This window comes from Pseudopodoces humilis, chromosome 18, assembly GCF_049639895.1.
Source record: "Pseudopodoces humilis isolate 2021_Gansu_Grassland_sample_001 chromosome 18, ASM4963989v1, whole genome shotgun sequence".
NCBI lineage: Eukaryota > Metazoa > Chordata > Aves > Passeriformes > Paridae > Pseudopodoces > Pseudopodoces humilis.
Genome location: NC_142217.1, coordinates 9,027,108 through 9,045,872, shown reverse-complemented (window position 1 = coordinate 9,045,872; position 18,765 = coordinate 9,027,108). Strand labels below are relative to the sequence as shown.

Genomic DNA, 18,765 nt, shown 5'->3' with positions numbered 1-18,765 from the left:
GATACCCTTTTATGTTTATTCTAGCTATAAAGTAGGGTAAAAAGCTATTTCTGTTTCAGTTCTAAATGCTCTTGCAATCTGGTTTTCTAACAACTGCTGCTTCCTTTGATTCTGCAGGCATTAGTCCATCATTGCATCGTTATGAACTTTTGTACTTACATAATGTTTTATAAGAGCACAGCTGAAATAAAATGCTCATGTGTCCTTCCCCTAATGAAATATTGGTTGTAAAAGAAAGTGATCAGTAGGTTTTATGTGCTTTGCATTTTCCCATAAATTGCTTTTACACACAAAATATTTTGTTTTAGCATCCTTTGCTCAAAAAGCCCTAATAATGGTGCACTATCATGCATTTTCTATCTCTTTCATGATTATATGCTTTTATGACCCCCAACTCATTTCTTTACTAAACTGTAGCAATTCTAATATAAAGGACTCACAAGGGTGATATGTTTACAATCCTCTTGCAGGATTTTGTTTTTCTTTTATTGCTTGTCAGTCATAGTTTTTATTGGCATTTGTAAAATTGAATGTTGAATTGTAATTCCCTTATAATTGTATGCTTTCTTAATTGAAAACATAACAGCCACTGTGTGGAAATCATTTCTGTTTTGTAAATATAGGTCCCTGGAGATTTGAGCCAAACATCTGAAGATCAGAGTTTGTCAGATTTTGAAATGTAAGTTTCATAATTCACCAATTTTTCTCTTCATACTGTCTCTGGGAAAGGAAAATAAGCAAACAGATTCAATAATTTGCTTTTCCTATATTATTTCCAATAGCAGCATTCTTAGCTATGGTGTCCATGTCCCAGTGTAGTTAATAATGCTGAACTTAAGGAGTTTAGATTTAGGAAGATTGCCTTAGAGTGCTTTTTAAGTGCCCTAGGTCTTGGTATTCTGCCAAAGCACCAAGAAGTTATTGGTTTTAGTGCTTTGGGTGCTGGGTGCTGGTCGCTATTCATCATGTGATAGATTTCCTCATTTTAACAGAACAGCTCCTAATCAATGCTTACAAAAAAACCCAAAACTGACACAAACAACCCACCCCATTCTAGAGTGTTGTGATTTGGATTTTTGCCTTTAGTAGTCAAACTAATGAATCTTGCTTTTGTGGATGAGGGGTTGAAAATGTAGCTGATATGTTTGAATCGTAGAAATCAAGAGATGGATAACAAAGAGTGGATGGGAATGGCTTCTGCATAACTGTGCACTGTTTTTCTGTTGTTTAATGAATTTTACCTGAGGTTTGTGTCTGAGAATGTTGAATTTGTTGCAGTGAATAATTTTTGCTTCAAATGTATAATGAAATGTTGTCAAATGCATGCTGTGAAAAAAACACCCAAATCCCAGAAAACCTGCAGAAGGAATTGTTTCAGTTGGGTTAATTTTATGGAACATTTTTAGATTCAGAACATATAAAAAGTTCACGCAGAACTCCTATTTTTCTGTTACTTAATTTGAAGTGATAAGTTGCTTTGTTGATAACTTTGATCATTATCTAAATCATTGCATGTAGTTGCTTTGCAATTCTTACACATAAATATGATTCCTTATTTTAAGTTTTTCTCTGTCCTCTTCAGATCAAATCGTGCTCTTATTAATGTTTGGATTCCCTCAGTCTTTCTACGTGGAAAAGCTGCCAATGCGTTCCATGTTTATCAGGTAAGTGAGCCAGCCTAACAGGGATTTTGTGTATAAGTTTCTGACTGAAATAGCACATTTTAATAATTTAAAGCTCTTTCTACAATTTCATTAGAGATCAGCTAATGAGCAGCAGCAGTAACTTCATATATATTCATCCACAGGATTGTGTTGATTATTCAAATAGCATATTTTGAGGGTTGTCTTTTAGGAGTTTAATACTTTAAAAGCATGCTACTAAGATGACTCCATTGGTCAGGGAGTGTAACAATGCAATATTAATCAGTAACAGCTTCTTCAATGTGCATGTACATGTTTTACTTCAGTTTTGGGGATAACAATGACCATAAACATTGCTTGACAGACAGACAGATGTGGTTTACTGTAGTAGCTCACTTCAAAACATCTTGAATAATGAAACAATCTTTCACTGAATGTTATTGAATGTGTTCACATTGTGTTCCGCCTCGGGCAGGTCTGAATTCAGGGGCCTGTGCTCCAGCCTGACTTGTAGTTGAAGCATTGAAATTTTATAGTGTTCTTTGATTCCTGAATTCTTGGTTTCAGAGCAGTGATATCCTCCATGCATAGAATGGCAAGGTGAACTTCAAACACTCTCTAATGTGCTGTCCTAGGCTGTTTGTATTTCTTTATTTGTGGATTGTTAGCAGCTGCAAAATTTCTCCACTTTTGTTTCAGCCATATGTACTTAGTTCTGAACAAGATTGCTGAAGCTTGTTAACATTCCTCTCACTCTGAATGATGTTTTTTTGCAGAATTTTGAATCATTTATGAAGTGTTGGCAGGTAGCTGAAAAATATAGGAAAACACCCACCTTTTGGCCAGTAAAAGACAATGAAAAATAAGATTCAAGGTAATGGAAAGAAAAGCCACCAGGATGGGAACAGTTAGTAATTTGTTCAAAAGCATTGAAAAATCAATCAAATTGAGATGCACAGGTGTGTGAAAACCTAACTTGTTGACAAGTGTAATTATTGTTGTCTTTCTGGCTTCCACATATTTCTCCACTCTGCTGTTACTGGCTGCACATTCTCAAACCCAGACACAAGTCTGCCATTGCAGAAATTCTTAAAATCATCAAATCTCACCCCACCTGTTACTCTAATGATGTTGCAGTTCCATGTCCACTAGAAGAGCTCTGTGTTCTACTGCTTCTTTTCCAAGTTGCTCTGTGTTGTTTTTCATCCTGCTTGAGCAGGGGGGATGGACCAGATGGCCCACTGTAGTCCGTTCCACATTACCTTGCCCATTCTGTGAATTCTTTGAAGAATTTAATGTATTTTTAATTTTACTTGTAACTTGGTATCAAATGAGGTTACTAAAGGTTTGAGCATCACTGTACAGGTGGGATTGTTAAAGCCTGTGAAATATGCAGAATTCACATATGAATATGTTCTGCACATTCAGAAGGAAAAATGTTGATATAAATCAAGCTTCCCTGTTTGTAAGAGGTTCAGAACTTTACCCAAAAATTTAGAAGTGAGTAGAGTTAGATTTTACTTGTCTTTAATGGAAAATAAAGAACTTGTAGTTGAAGGTTTAGCCTCTTGAGAACAGGAAAAAAAGGAAGCAAAATATTTCCAAAAGATTGAAAATTCTAAGTCTACACAATGACAATTTTAAGAATTTTACCAGGTTTTTATGTCTACAGTTTAAATTTCTAATATGGGGCATTCATAGTGTGCAAAATTCTGTTTATTGGTATATTTGAAAAATGTACAAGTTCTTCTGAATATGTTTCATTCATTATCTTTTCACACTATCAGCTTACAGATTTTTTTTATGTGAAAAGTTAAATATAGCTGTCTAGAATGTAGAATGTAGTCAGACTAGTTTGTCTTCAGCTACAGAACAGCACCGGATATTATAGAATTCTTCCAGTGAACAATTGAAATTTGTCTTTTAATAGTTGAGAGAAAAAGCAAGCAGGAATTACCTGTAGAAGTGACTTAGAACTTCTATAATTCTTGTTAAACTTTGATCATGGCACTCTTTCCTTATGGAAGAACACATGGATATCATTCCTGCCAGTTTTTGGTCTCAGTAACAGTAGTGTCACTGCCCCAGTGCATATGAAAAAGAATATTTTCCCAAATAGACTCATACAGCTGTTATGAAACATTTAAAGTGAGTGCCATCTCTCTGGTCAATTATATAGTCATGTGCTTTCTGAATATATATTTTACATTTTATAGTGACCAGGAAAGCATTAATTTGGAAAACTTCAGAACAGGTTCAATAACAGCACTGTGCACTTATTAAATCTCTGACAAAACATGTGCTGCTGATTACAAAGAATTTGATCCAGTGTTGAAATTGTGGAAGAGGATATTTACCAGGCTACCAGTATGTCTTGAACAGACCCAGACAGTGAGTCCAATTAGGATAAATGATTGAGCTCATTTCTGAGAGTCCTTTTATTCATAATAACCATTATTTTTATTGCCTTATCATTTATTTATCCAATGGCAGAAAATTAAAATGCATGTATAACTCTTCTAATCAGCTGCATGAGAAAGGACTTGTAGTATATCAATAGAAAGGAAAGTAGCAATATTGCAGAATGTAGGTGTAAGTGAGATTATTACCAATATCTTTTGGAGTTCACATTTCTCTGGGAGAACTTGGGTGAACAGATGTAAAAACTGACTCTTGGTTGTGCTGGTTAATGCTGAGAAAAAGATATCAAATGAACTTTGGAGAAAGCTAAAGTGTGCCAGCTGGAACAGGCAAAGTTTGAAATTTTGTTCTGGTTAAGCATGAATTTTAAATATGCTAAATACTTACAACTGTACTTAAAGCTAATTAGACATTAACCCTCAGGTGCTTAACCTGACTGAAAATCAGATCATACATGTGATACTATCAAGGTAAGATGTTGCTACTAAATGAGGGTGCTACAAAAGGGCATGAGCCTTGGTCATTGCTTTTCCAAAGGCAGTTCATGTGAGTGTATTTCTGAGATGGCTTGATCTCTTCTGTATTTTCTATTATTAGAAAGCCAAAGAGATTGTCCTTCTCTCCCCTCCTCTGATGAACCACCTTGTTAACCTTTGCTGATTTGGAATTGTGTATCTCTAGAGCACTTCACTTGATGGAGAGAGCAGGACTGTGCCAGGGTTACTTGCTCTGTCACACTTACTGCTGATGCACTTTAGAATTGTTGTGCCTCTTCTGTCCCTTTCTGCTTATAAATAGGTATTTTGGAGCAGAAAATAAACTGCTGTGTACATATCACTTGCCTTGGAAATGACCAGAAGAGGGTGGAAACAATTGCAGAGCATCTCAAGTAGTTTGGAAAATTATGAACCTATCAGTTCCACAGTGTCTGTTATCTGTTTTCATGAACTTAAAAAACCTTTTGAAGAATTTAAGAATTAGGAGAAATAAATATGGATTGCTGTGCCTCTCTGAAATCAATGCCAATTTTGCACTCGTGCTTCTTAAACCAGGAAAAGAAATTTATGACATGTTAATCTGCATATCAGGAAGGCCTGACCTGGACAGAGTAAGAATAGACTCCTGCAGTTTTCTTATTGTGCTTGCTTTTTAAAATTTAATTTTACATTTTTAAATTTAATGTAGATTTGTAATGCTGTTTTGAAGGGCATTTCAAAGTATTTATCTTTGTGCCACGTTAGCATCTGTTTCAGACGTTCAAAATCAATGCATTTTTCATCCTTAAAGAAACCCCAGACATTGCTCTTCAGTAAATACAGCAGGAAAAGTTTCCAGCACCAGCATACTTGTCACATAGTTTCAACCATCAAATAGTTTAATTTCTGTTACGGATTAAGGATTCTGGACAAGCTCAGAAATAGGACTGTGGTCCCTGAAAGCAAGCAGCATTTCATAATGAATCCTATTAGATGTGGAACATTCAATCAAACCTCTCTCTGTATTTGTAGAGTTACACTGCACTCTTGCAGTAATGTTTAACTGGCAGAATTAACTGGTTATGAATCCTAAGGATTTCAAAACAAGCTCTGGAAATGTAGCCAAATTTTATGCTCAATTTGAATGGCTGAGTTCAAGGGGACAATTGTGAGCAGCAGATAATTCAGTGCTCCAGTTTAGCACTGTCTTAAAAATTAACAGAGCTGTGCATCCATATCATTCAGCTGTGGACATTACAACAATTAGAAGGTACATAAATTTTAGGGGAAGAGCTATTTAGAATTGGATGTGCACTTCAGTGCAATTATTGAGTTCAATTAAAAATATTTTTTTACTTGTCTTCTCAGAATATAAAATAGTAACAGAAAAATGCATATTTTATAATCTCTGTTCACCATGGAGTTGTTATGGGTTATTCTCATTGTGTGGAATATATTCTCTTGTGCAGAATAGCAGACTGTCTGTTTTAAATGAAATGCCAGTAGCAGATCTTATTGAATAAATAAGGTATAAATCACCACATGCAGTGCACCAGGAATTCGAAGGTGAAATAGCTGAAATGTGACTGATAAATAGCTTCTGGCTTGCATACCACAGATTTTAAAATAGGTAATCTGACATAATTTTTAAAAGGATTTAAGGAGGTCTAAAAACCAAGTTGTTACAAGTGATTAGGAAAGGGATAGACAAATAGAAAATGCTATTATGCTGTGTATAATCTCTGGTTTATCTGTGTGCAGTTCTGCTCCTTTCCAGAAAAATACATTGACTGCAAATAATATGGGTGGCAAAAAAAAGATTTTTCACTGGAGGAGCATTTTGGAAATTCTCAGCCTGCATGAAAGGCAACTGAGAGGGGAATACAATAGCAATCTTTCAAATCATGAGGAAAATGAGACATTTTTAACAGTTTCAAAATGCAAATTGGAGCATCCATTGAAACTATTGCCTTGCAATTTCAAAACAACTGCATGACAGTGGTTTTCTCCACAATGTATAATTGAGGGTAATACTGGAAATTTCTGTGGGTCTGGAAAATAATTGAGCTAATTAAATTGAAGAAAATTCAATCCAAGCACAAAGATGTGACTTGTTTCTAAGGAAATACCTGGATAGTGATATTTTGGAATAATAAATACCACTATACCTTGTGTTTATATTTAAGTGTTCTGGATAAAATATACTTCATAATTCTCCAAGGAATTTTCTGAACTGTTGAGATCAGTGTGCCTTGCTGTAAGACCAGAGTGCAAGAAACTTGGAGGTGACTTTAGCTAAACATGAGTTACCTTTTTAATATTATGCTAATAATGACTAATTTAATCCTAAAATGGAAATATTTGGTATGATGAGGAAATATCTTTCCTTCCAACTAATGCTTATCTTCTGTGCATGGCAAGCTCATTCTAAATGTTTTCATAGTACATCCTCTCTCTTTGTACTTGCTGAAGTTTGTTTTCCTTCAGTTTAGATCTTGGCTCCTGCCTTGTCATCATTAGCACTGATAGATTACTAGTCCAATTAATTTTGCACCTGAGTAGAAAAATTAATTAGATGACCAAATGATGTCTTTATTACCAATCAACAAATCATAAGGATTGTTTGGACTTCACTGAATAAAATTATGCAGGCTGTGACAGGAGCTCAGACTAGACACTCATAACCATGTCTTCCAGCAAGAACATTAGGCAGTTATCCAAAAGTAGGTTCAGAGGTTTATTCTCTTACAAAGTTGCTATTACTGAGTGGCAGATTGATTAGTTGTAAACATTATGGGACACAACCATAGATGGAGAAATTAATTTGTTTTGTACAAACTCCCACTTAAGGAACCCTAGTATGTTCAATAGACAATTTAAATATCAGGTGACTTTTTAAAGCCAGGGTTATAGTGGCAAGAGTCTTTTCCAAGCAATCTAGTTTCTCTAGGTTGCTTTCTGATGTCTGCTATTTGTGATCTCTGCAGTTTGATGCCCATCTTTTTTGTGTGGCAGACATTGCTCATTCAGCTTACCATTAGAAAATAATTTCTTGTCTAATATATTCAGGGGTATACAGACAGAATCCAGATCAGAATTAAAAAAAGAAATAAAAAATTGCATTTCCACTTTACCTCTAGATGGTGATAGATACAGTTTCTTTAGTATGTGAAGCAAGTGGATTATTGTAGTAATGTTATTTTGTCATATTTCTCAACTGTAGAGTATCTTGTTTTCTGTATACATTTTCCTGTGAAGTGTACAGCAAATGCCATTAGTCAAGCCTTTTTTTGCTATAATTACCAATGCCTGACACTTAAGATAATGAAACTGATGTTTTATGATTCCTAAAGTGATATCAGTATTTAAATGGCTTCTTGCAAATCTGCCTTGTTTGCAGAGCAGTGAACACTTTACATGATAAACCAAATAAGTTTAAAGATTAATATGCTAATCAGACAAGACTGTTACTATTTGCATATGAATAGGACACCCTAAGACTATAATCAATAAACATTTCTTACAATTTTTTTATTCCTTTGGCTGTCTTTAGTCTTGCTGTTTACTATTGACTGACATATTTGCTTGTAATATTTCTTTTTGTATTACTTTAAATTATATTTTAAAACCTGTTGTTTTCCTGTGCACTTCCTCTGTGAAGGGAGACAGTACAGCCTATGAAAGGCTTTTATCACAGGATTATTTAGGTTGGAAAACAGCTCTGAAATCATTGAGTTCAAGTGTTCCCCAGCACTGCCGAGGCCACCACCAACCTATGCCCCCACAAGCCACATCCTCGTGATTTTTAAATTCCTTCACGTGTGGTGACTACTCCTGGTGTGGGCAGCCTGTGCTGGACAGCCCTTTCCATGAAGTTTTCCCTGAGATTCAAAGTAAACCTCCCCTGGCCCAGCCTGAGGCCATTTCCCCTTGTCCTGTCCCTGTTCCCTGGGAGCAGAGCCTGACCTGGCTCCAGCTCCTGGCAGGGAGTTGTGCAGAGTGAGGAGATCCCCCTGAGCCTCCTTTTCTCCAGGCTGAGCCCCTTTCCCAGCTCCCTCAGCCGCTCCCCACAGGACTTGTGCTCCAGCCCCTTCTCCTCTGTTCCCTTCACGCCCCAGCCCCTCAGTGTCCTTGCAGTAAAGAGGGGAGAATTTTCACAGAAACACAGCGCAGAAGAGATGGAGGAGAACGGTATCTGTTGACCAAAAATCTTTGAGGAGGATGATGCCCAGAAAATACTTTGAATGAGAGATGGAACAGGGAAGGTACAGTCCAGGATCTGCCAGCTGTGCCTGTTGACCTTGAATTTTATCAGAAGCCAGCATGGCCTTGGTATTTCCTTGAAGGTTGAAAATGGAAAGCAATGGACTGGCAATTAAGAGTTGAAAGGTAAGCAGCAAACTAAACCCAAACAATTAAGCCCAAAGTTGCATTTTATTTTCCTGATACATGATGAGTTGGATGACTTCAGCAGCTGCAGCACTAAGCAGGCAAAAAAGGAGAAATAAATAATCTTCTAATCATATTCCATTTCAATGTAGCGCAGGGCAAGTAGAGAAGAAAATGAACTGGAATGATTGGGAGAATTTGAAGGAAAGTTGTGGCTTGTGAGAGTGATTTCAGAGTGCAGGAGCCAAGAAGGTTGAACATCCCACTTTTTCTGCAATGGGACCCAAGGATGTATCAAAGAAGCTTAAAAGGAAGAAGCATAAAGCAGGAAAATTTTTAAGTAACTGTGATGGAGGAAATATACAAAGATGAGATCAGTCCTTGGAGACTTTTGTAATTACTTCTTTTTCTAAAGGAAACAGAATTGCAGCTTTCTACACTGATTTGTTTATTGAGGTGCTGGATGCAAAAAATCCTAGGAAAGTAAAAGTAGAATTTCTATTTTCAGATTATTTTATAGCTACTGCAGAAAGAAGCAAATAATTTATATTCAATAAATATCTAAAATAAATACTAGTTATGTTACATATTTTAAAAACTGATTGATGAGATAGCCTCCTTTCCCTTGCCTAAGCACCCACAATATTCTGTTTGGAGAAAAAGCCAGAACTATTTTACCTATTTTCTCTTCTTCAGAAACTTCTTTCTCTGCAGTGATTGTCATGCATTGCCATGACTGTATGGTTCAAAGTGCATGTTTGTGAAATGATGTTAATTATCTTGAGTTCTTATAAGTCATATAGTCACTGTCAAAAGGAGCATATTATGCTATTGAGTGATATTTTTTTGGTGCTGATTTGATTTGTATATAAAAAGATAGAAACTATTGATTTCATGCAGCAAAAGTGGAGGTAGTGCTGCCTTTGTTCTCTAGTGGCCAGTCACTTTAATGCTGTTTTGGTGAGTAGAAGCAGAACTGTGACTGCAGAAGCACAGTGATCATTACTCTGCCAGTCTGTAATTGAGTGGATAGGCCTAAAACGTGTGACATTTTTCTCTTCAGTGGAACAATATTGGCTGCTTTTAAGGTTCATGCTTTGATATGTGTTGTGTCATATATTTGACACTATTGTTCATTTTTATGAACTAAATAACAGAAACTTGAAGATTTAACATAAATTACATTCAAGTTTTTGTAGTCTTTGTGCAAGTGGATAAAATGGTCATATTGAAATAAAAGCTTATTCACTCTAATTCCTGTTATGTCTCTATGGCACACAAAATGCTGTTCCTATCACAGCTGAAAAGTTTCATTGTTCCATTTGTTTTTCATTATGCAGAAAATTCTTAAATTGGATCGTTTTCAAAGGGGGAACTTAACCATAAATGCAGGCCTGCAGCTGTCTCAAAATATAACTTCCATTTGTATTCATTTCTCACACTTCAGAGGTAACTTTGGAGAATTGAGTTTGAATTTATATTCTTACCAGAATCTCATTGTCCTGAAGTAAAATGAAACTGGTTCTTATTTTTTCATTAATACTTTTTACTTCTTCTATATGTTTTGAGTGCAGAAATACATAATTTTGATAAAACCTAAGTGGATTGAAATACATTACTCCCATTTCATACTGTGCTTTTCTAACAGGAAAAAAAATATTTCTAATCCCCTGAAAACAATTATTTCATAAATTGTAAACTTTGATCAAAATCTCTTTAACTTCATTTTCCTCAATAATTGAGATGTACATTAAAGTTGAACCAGAGTTTTAAGAATTAAAAAACTTTATTATCCCAAGTGTAAAACCAATGGTACTCCACGATTTGTAGTGTTATTTAGAAGCAAATGTAAGGGAAATACTCACCAGTCAAGCTGAGTTATGTTAATTGAGTTACCTGAGTTAACATAAAAAAATAATGGTTCCAATCAGCATTTTCTGGTTTTGTATTCATGCTGATTGGGCTGTCCCTACCAAATCAGTTGCTAATTTTCCTCTTTATTATCACATGCTTGGGCATTGATTTGAAAGTATGTAACAAGCGAGGATCTCCAGAAAACCCTTTTTTATTAGTGAGGGAAAGTAAGTCAGAACTACAGTAATACAGTAGAATTACAGTAATTCAGAAGTTATAGTTTTTCTCTCACCATTTTTTATCTTCTTGTAATGCCTACTTAGCTGGTAAATGTCACAGGAGCTTCCTTAGTGCAGAACAGTCTCTTGCATTCCTTATGCTGTCCATCACTTTTTTCCACCGTCAAAACTATGACCTTGTCCAGCCTAGGACTGATTCTTTACAGACATTCTCAGTATTCTCTCTGTCCTTTGAAGTGTTCTGCTGCTGAAATGTCCCAAGTTCTTTTGTATCTTGTGCCATATATGTGGTTTAATAGAGTTTTCACTGCTCACCTCTCTTTAACACTATTCCCTTCCCTCTGGAATGGGCCGTGGACTCACAAGGACTTTGACTTCAGCGCTTTTGTGTTTGTGGAGCTCCCATCAATAGAGTTCTTTGTCTTAGAATTCATTTTTCATTATGTATTCAGTCCATCCTTCAAGGAAATGTGAGCCACATTTGCAGGCAAGATTCAGGAATAACTGTTTAGGGAATATCTTTCCTGATGCTTAATTTGGAATTCTACAGCCATGGATGTCATTGCAACAGGAGAAGGTTCTGTAATATCTCGGTCAGTATCTCTTGCTGCCAGCCGTACTGGTGAGAGACACAAAAGTGAACCCTCAATATACCAATCTATATTTTGCATCAGAAAAGAGAAGTACCCACATGGGACTTCTGCAGATCAGGAGGATGTGTGTTGATTACAGACATTTGGTCTGTGTACACTGGAGCTGGAGCAAGTTGGAATTTTGGCATTTCTCCTTTATTTTCCTCAGGCTTCTATATGTAAGTGGTGATGAACTGTGTCAGTTGGTACCAGTCTCTTACCAGGACTTGCTAATAGTATTTTTGACTCAGAACTGCTTAAATACTCTTAACCTATTAAGTAACTTTTGGCTCAAAACACAGTACCATAGGAGCAGGATTTTTCATTTCAGTATGCAATCATTAAACTCGTGCTTTCACATTGATTCTCTGAAGATTTTTGGCATTTAAGTAATATTAAGTTAGCAGGTAGTAGACTGATAAACACTATTAAATTACTACTGTTATTGCTATTGCTCTCCAAATCTCTGACTTCAAACATGTTTGTGATGAGAAAATAACAGACTAATTCATTAAACATACTTATTAACTGAAATTTTTCTTTGAGCTGCTATAGCTCAGAGCTACAGAAAGGTTACAAATCAATCTATACATGGGACACCCAAGTGGAAAATGCTGCTAAGTTACAAACAGAATCTACTTACTTTATATTTTTATATTTGAGACAATATTAAAGTGAAATCTTTTGTCTACAAGTAAGTATTCTAGTGGTGATTTTGATTTAGTCTGTACATTTTCGTTACTCTGAAAATTATTTAAGTAGGTTAGGAATTGGATGATACCGGGAAAACAAGGGCATCAGAAAGGAAATGAAATTATTTAGAATTGATCTTTTAAATTTATCTGGAATAAGCCTGCGAGTAGTCATTTCAACTTGCTGTAGCATGGCCCTAAGATAGCTACATGCCTTCAGTGATGAGACTAGGATAAATTTATCCAAATAATTTTATGTTTAGTATTTATTTAGTTTGATTTCTCAACTGAATTTGGATTAAGTGTGTAGAAATCCCTTGGCTTGGGAATAGTATTCCCCTATGAGATAAAATAAATGTAAATGTGTGCTGCATCATGAGCTTTAATATAGATTTCATAGTCTATTAGTTGACTGTCAATAAATTCAATATGGCGCAGGGATCCAAATGTTGCATTTTCACTTCTTGCTGTTTAAATTAAGTCAATGTCATGTGCATAGAAAAACAGTAAGAAATTTTCCAATAGTTTTATCTAAGAAATCAATCTATGTTTTTGCAGTCCTGAAAAATTTCAATTACAGTGTACAGGATTCATTAGTTAGTTAGTTAACTGTGGGTTACAGCTTAACAGGTAATGTTGAGCTGCATGATTCACCAAATCACATGTGCAAAGATAAGTGCTTAGTTAAATTAGGATTTCCATATTAAATAACTTAGTTAAAAATAGTGTAAGCTTTTTTTTTTTTGTCATCCCTGCCCCCCAAAGGGAAATTGAAACATGAATATTGGGAATGTATGCAGGTTGCCAAACCATATACTGGTTGAAGTGACAATAAGCAGGGAGAGGGCTTAGAGCTGAGCGAATAAAGATCTTAGTATAGTTTTTACTACATTAAATAAATTTGATTAGATTTAAGCAAAATAGTCACATTTCATATATTCCTTCATTTGCCTTCAAAGATCTACTCAATTGTTAAAACAGATGGTCCTGTAGGTGTTTAATTATCCTGTCTTTGTTTTCAAAGTAAAAAAGAAATCTGAATACTTCTGGCAGATTTACTTTTGTGGTTCCATCATTACAGCATCTGAATTCTTGTTTCCAAAACTAGTTGAATTTTTGTTTACATATGCATTTTTAATTCACAATATTCTGAAACTTTTAAATTTAAATGTGCTAATTTTGGAATTATAGTATTCATTTTTTGGAATTATAGTCTTCCTGTAGAAAATTCATTAGTGTTTTCTACACTGAAATATTCTAATTTGACAAAATTTGCATGGTATCTGCATAATATATTGTATTTTGTTGCAAAGAAGCCTCCTATAAATTTGAGAAACTAGGTGTCTGAAGACAGAACTTCACAAAGACGAAAGCATGGGCAGCTTTTGTGGGAGAAGACATTCACTTCATCCCTGAAATACCACCAGTCCTTAGAAAAACTGAGTTTTTTCTCCGAAGGACTTGTAATATCTCAGAGAGAAGGACTCTGCTTCGGTCACCAGGAAAAACTGCAATTCAGTGTTGAAACTGGTCAAAATCCAAATTTTATTTTTATCTAGTTTCCACAAAAATACAGTTGTTACTGCCCAATCTTTGTGTGACACTGATTGGTGTTGCTTTTTTACATAAGTGCTCTCCTGATATTTGCCTTATAGTTTACTACAAAATTACTGGGGGGTTTGGAGCTGCAAGGCAAGGCAGTGTCATCAGTACTGTTCCAGCATAATTCCTGATGTAAAATATTGGGATTATTAACACACACAAGGATGAATAAACTACAGGTTCCATTGAAGGAACAAAGGGAAAGGCCACTTTGGATCTGAAGTTCTGGTGCTTGGTTTATAGTTTCTGACTTATGCTGTTTCAGCATTCTTTTAAACTGTGTTATTCCCTGGGAAAGAGTGAAATCTCATTTTTCTGTAAGTATATTTCACTTCTGCATGACATTTTCCTAGAGAAAGCGAATATTTAGCATGTAATTGGTAATAGGCTCATGAAATAATGAGGAGCAAACAAAAACAGAATCACAAAAACTACAGCTGTGTTAAATTATACTTAATGTCCTATACAAGCAGAAAGAATGAACTGTGTTTATTTTCCAAACAATAAAATTTCTAGTTTAGTTTTCAATGTAATTTTGTTAGGAAGTAAATTAAGTTTCATACTTCAGATAAAATTAGGTTTTGCAATTCTGATGCTACAAAGCTAATTTACAAAGTTGAAAAACTGTGTTGAGGACATAGAAATCAATTTCATAGTGGTATTAAATTATTTTTTCCTTTGGTCACTGGGTAGTAGAATATGCTGGAAACCATGGTAACAAGAAATGCTGCCATGGTTGCCCCAGAGTCATGTTAAAATGAGCAAGCTGTGTTTGTCTTGATTAAAATAAGAGAAAGAGAGAGAAAGAGAAGGGAGAGAATGAGGTTAATGACCTGTGCAACAGCAAATGCACTCAGACATGGATCTGTGCCTGTGGAATCTTGGAGCTTCACATGGTGCCTCACATGAAGGTGCTGAGCCAGGAGGCTTTAAGGAGTGAAGGACACACATCAGCCCTGTTGGTCTTTACATTATTCCCTTCCCTGTCTGTATTTTGCAGGTTTATATCAGGATAAAGGATGATGAGTGGAATGTCTATCGAAGGTATGCGGAGTTCAGAAGCTTGCATCATAAATTACAGAATAAGTACCAGCAAGTCAGGACTTTTAACTTCCCACCAAAAAAGGCCATTGGAAACAAGGTACTTGAAAGAACTCACAGTATCAGTAAAAGTTGGGGGAAAAACCTCTCTTATCCACACACAGAAAATGAGGTGACTGATAAATATTTTCACACCTGCTAGTACCTGCTATTCTTACAGACTTTCTCCCTACTAGCTGGAGATTCACTGATATAGGTAATGCACTGGTTTTTCCATTTACTGAGACGTTTTACTGAATGAGAGACTGATGGTACACAAATGCACAAACCTTCAAAAACTGTACTGCACAGCCCTATGTGTAAAATGAAATCTCCATTTTCATTTAACACTGGTGAATAATTCATTAAATATTTCTGTAGATTTCAAAAAGTAACAATCTAAATTCCTTACATTTCTTGCAGTCTTCACAAAAACTTTTAAGTTCTTTAAACCAGCTTTTTAAAGACATTTGAGTACTTAATATCTCTGTGTCTTTGTGTCTTAGCCCTGCCATTTTAAAATGGGAATTTCTGTTTTCCTATCCTATAGGGATTTTGAAATGAAACAGTAAATATTGTAGGATGCATATAGTAAATATATAGTACAATATAATTAACATCTTAGTTGTCAAAACTTTAAACTGATCAAGAGCGTAAATACATGTGGCAATGGACACCGCAAGTCCGGTAAGGATTGAAAAGTAATCGAAGTAAATTTCCTTTGCAGCATAGGAATTACTTGAAAATTTTGTTTAGCTATCACAAGTAAAATCTCCAATACATTGGAGATTTAAATTGTGCTTATGACTAAAAACATATTTACTAAAGTGCTGGGTTCTTCAATTTCAGTTCTTAAGGTTAATCAAATTTCTTATTTACATAGGATTTTTTCTTTTTACTACATTTGTGCCTTTGTATCATTGAGTTCTTGTATTAAATATTTAAGAAGCTCCTACTATAGTGATCTGTGTAGTCATCAAAAGACAGCTGACATAATGACTGCAAAACTCAGATCTTCATGACATTGTTTGGTTTAAGACCACAGTAATACATGTTCTGTTAAAATGCCGCAATCGTCCTTTGTCTGCATTAGAAAAATGATCCTTGCTAATTTGTATGAAGTAATAGAAATTTTCAAAAATAAATAGAAAAAAGTTAGAAATTCCTTACTGGCATTCAGATGTCAGTGAATGTGGATTATGAATGTTTAAAGATAGTAACTGACTTCCAGTGATTTCCCAGGTATTTTGTAAGAATGAGTAGGTAAGTTTGGCACATGTGAAATGACAGTGATGCCCATAATCTGGGATGGGTGGTGGTGATACAAATACATATGAAATTTATCAATAAAATCCATAGGTCTGTTTGGTTGGCATAAGGTCCCTTTAATGTAGCTCATTGCCTGCTGACTGAGGAAATGGAAGTGCGAGAGCTTTTCTGCTTTTTTTGCCATCTACTAGGTCATGCATTTTTCATTTAATTTTTAGTGGACAGTTTTGTAATGGAAACCAGGCATTTTCTTCTTTGTTACATAACTAATTCTCCTTTTTTGAAGTGATGGAGTATCAGCCACTTCAGTAAATTATAAAAGGAGCCTTTTAAGCTTTTTTTGATACTCTTTCATCCTTAATTACTTTAAATACTAATTGAGTTACAACTTCAGTTGTACAATTGATGCATACAAAATTATCAGTTGAGCAACTCATTAAAAAATTTGCATTGCTTATTCTTTCGGTGCTTTAGCTTTGAGCCAAAATTCTACCTCAATCTTGCATAAACCCACAACCACTTATCAGATCTCAGAAGGGTTTTTTTCTTTCCGGTAAGAAGTGAATGCCATCCCTTGCACTCCTGAAAGACTCCTGTGGTGAGATGTGGGGCAGTGATGTGGTTGCGACCTGGCAAGTGACAGAGTGACACTTTCACCTGAGCTGTGCAAGGCTCAGTTTTTCACGTAAGAATTTATTTGCACACCACATTATGCAGGCAGATTTTTGTCCTTTTAGTGGGGCTATTTTCTGTGTGTGTCACAGAATGTAATGTACTTTGGAATTTGTACCATTTTGTGCAGTTGTCCTTGGAAAAGAATTGTGCTGTGTGACTGACGGAGATGGTCCTGCTTTCCACAGTTGAAGGTTTAAAAGGAAGGTTTAAAAATTCAGTATAAAATTAATTAATTCATGTGGGAATGTCTGTCTTGGAATTCTGCAAAACTTTCAGTTTAGGATGAGGATTTGTGCAGGATGTTACACATGGAAGTGTTTGGTAATAAACATTAGAAGAGATATTGCCAATACTACTTTTTTCAATACTGCTTTTCAAATTTAATGGTTACCAAAGCACATTTACATTTAAATACGCAGTTAGATTTCAATAAATATTTTTTCTCTCTGATATTACTTTTGCTGGTTTTGATAGAGCTGGAGCTGTCTTCCCATTTCTAGATTAATCAATGCAATCTTAAATTGGTGCCTAAAGAATAGTTTCAGTAGCTGAATATTGCTAATAAAAGTATCTGTTACATTAATCTATGATTTTCACATCCTTTGCAACTCCTCAGTGTTATAAGATGCCCAAATAAGATACTGGTAAAAAACAGTCCTCCATGTGTAAATGGTTAAAAATTATCAATTTACAGCTTTTGAAAAATGGCATTGATACTTTTATATCCTTCAGGTCAGAACCTGGCTGAGTTTATTCACTGCATCCCTTTAATGCACTCTGTACTGTGGGGCTAATGAAGATGATGTACTTATTGTAAATGTCAGAGGCATCTAAAGGTCTTGCTGTAATTGAAACCAGCATTGAATTTTGTGTTCAGTTACCTGTCCCAGATTTAGGGAACCTCCAGGACCACAAGAGGACACCATATTCTGCATAACGACCTGTAATCACTCCTGCAGACTGACAAAATGCTGTCCAGTGCTTTGCTATGCAAAATATTGGAGCTCAGAGGAGGGAACTTAACTAGAAGAGAGAAATGTAGAATAAAATACAGAGAAGTATTCATTTTCATGCATATTTTTCCTGTTTACTGCAGTAGAAGTCAGGGAGGTCAGGTTCAAATGCAAAGTTGCTGAATTTGACATTGGGAAAATGCAAAAAGAAAACAGAATTTCAGCTGAATGAGGATTTTTAAAAGTCAGAAAATCAAATCTTATTATATATATATTCATCAACTAGCAGTGGAATTTGAAAATATTTAACAATTATAGCCCATTATTTTTAATAAAATATAAATGTTGATCATTGTGTTTGTAATGTATTTTTGTCTTTCATTTGTTTGCCTTCAGCTGGGACAATTTATCTTAAAAGTTCATGGTGTATCAACAAATTATGTATGTAAGATTAAAAACTAGCTTTAATGCTTGAGGAAACCTAAATTTAATATACAGAAAGCCAGTTAGTTGAAAAATAACTGAAAAGAGGAAAGAATACTTGGACAAGTAACCTTTTTACAATTACAAAGAAGTGTGTGCATTTGCCTTTCAGCTTGATAACCTCATTTTCAGCATATTAGTTTAACATCTGAATTTAGTAAGTTAGAACTAAAATAAAGCAGAGAAGAGAATAATTTGTTTTTTAAATGTTGTTTTGAATTAAGTTAGATATTTACTGAAGGAAAATAATAATGCTTGCAAGAGTCCATGTATTAATTTTTGTATATAGTAGTCCCATGCTGTGTATCTTCTACTAAAGATCTTTCAGTGCTGATAGTAAATAGTTGTCAAAATCTT

The 18,765-nt window shown here is 35.1% G+C and overlaps 1 protein-coding gene across 2 annotated transcripts in view; it reads left to right on the top strand.

Annotated features, from left to right (window-relative positions):
• SNX29 (sorting nexin 29) overlaps positions 1-18,765 on the top strand; it is a 99,090-nt gene that overhangs the window by 41,358 nt on the left and 38,967 nt on the right. For both annotated transcript variants that reach the window (XM_014252728.2, XM_088064102.1), the window contains 3 exons: positions 624-679; positions 1,583-1,664; positions 14,949-15,089. In XM_014252728.2, the coding sequence (XP_014108203.1) occupies positions 624-679; positions 1,583-1,664; positions 14,949-15,089 (279 nt within the window). The remainder of the gene's footprint in view (positions 1-623; positions 680-1,582; positions 1,665-14,948; positions 15,090-18,765) is intronic.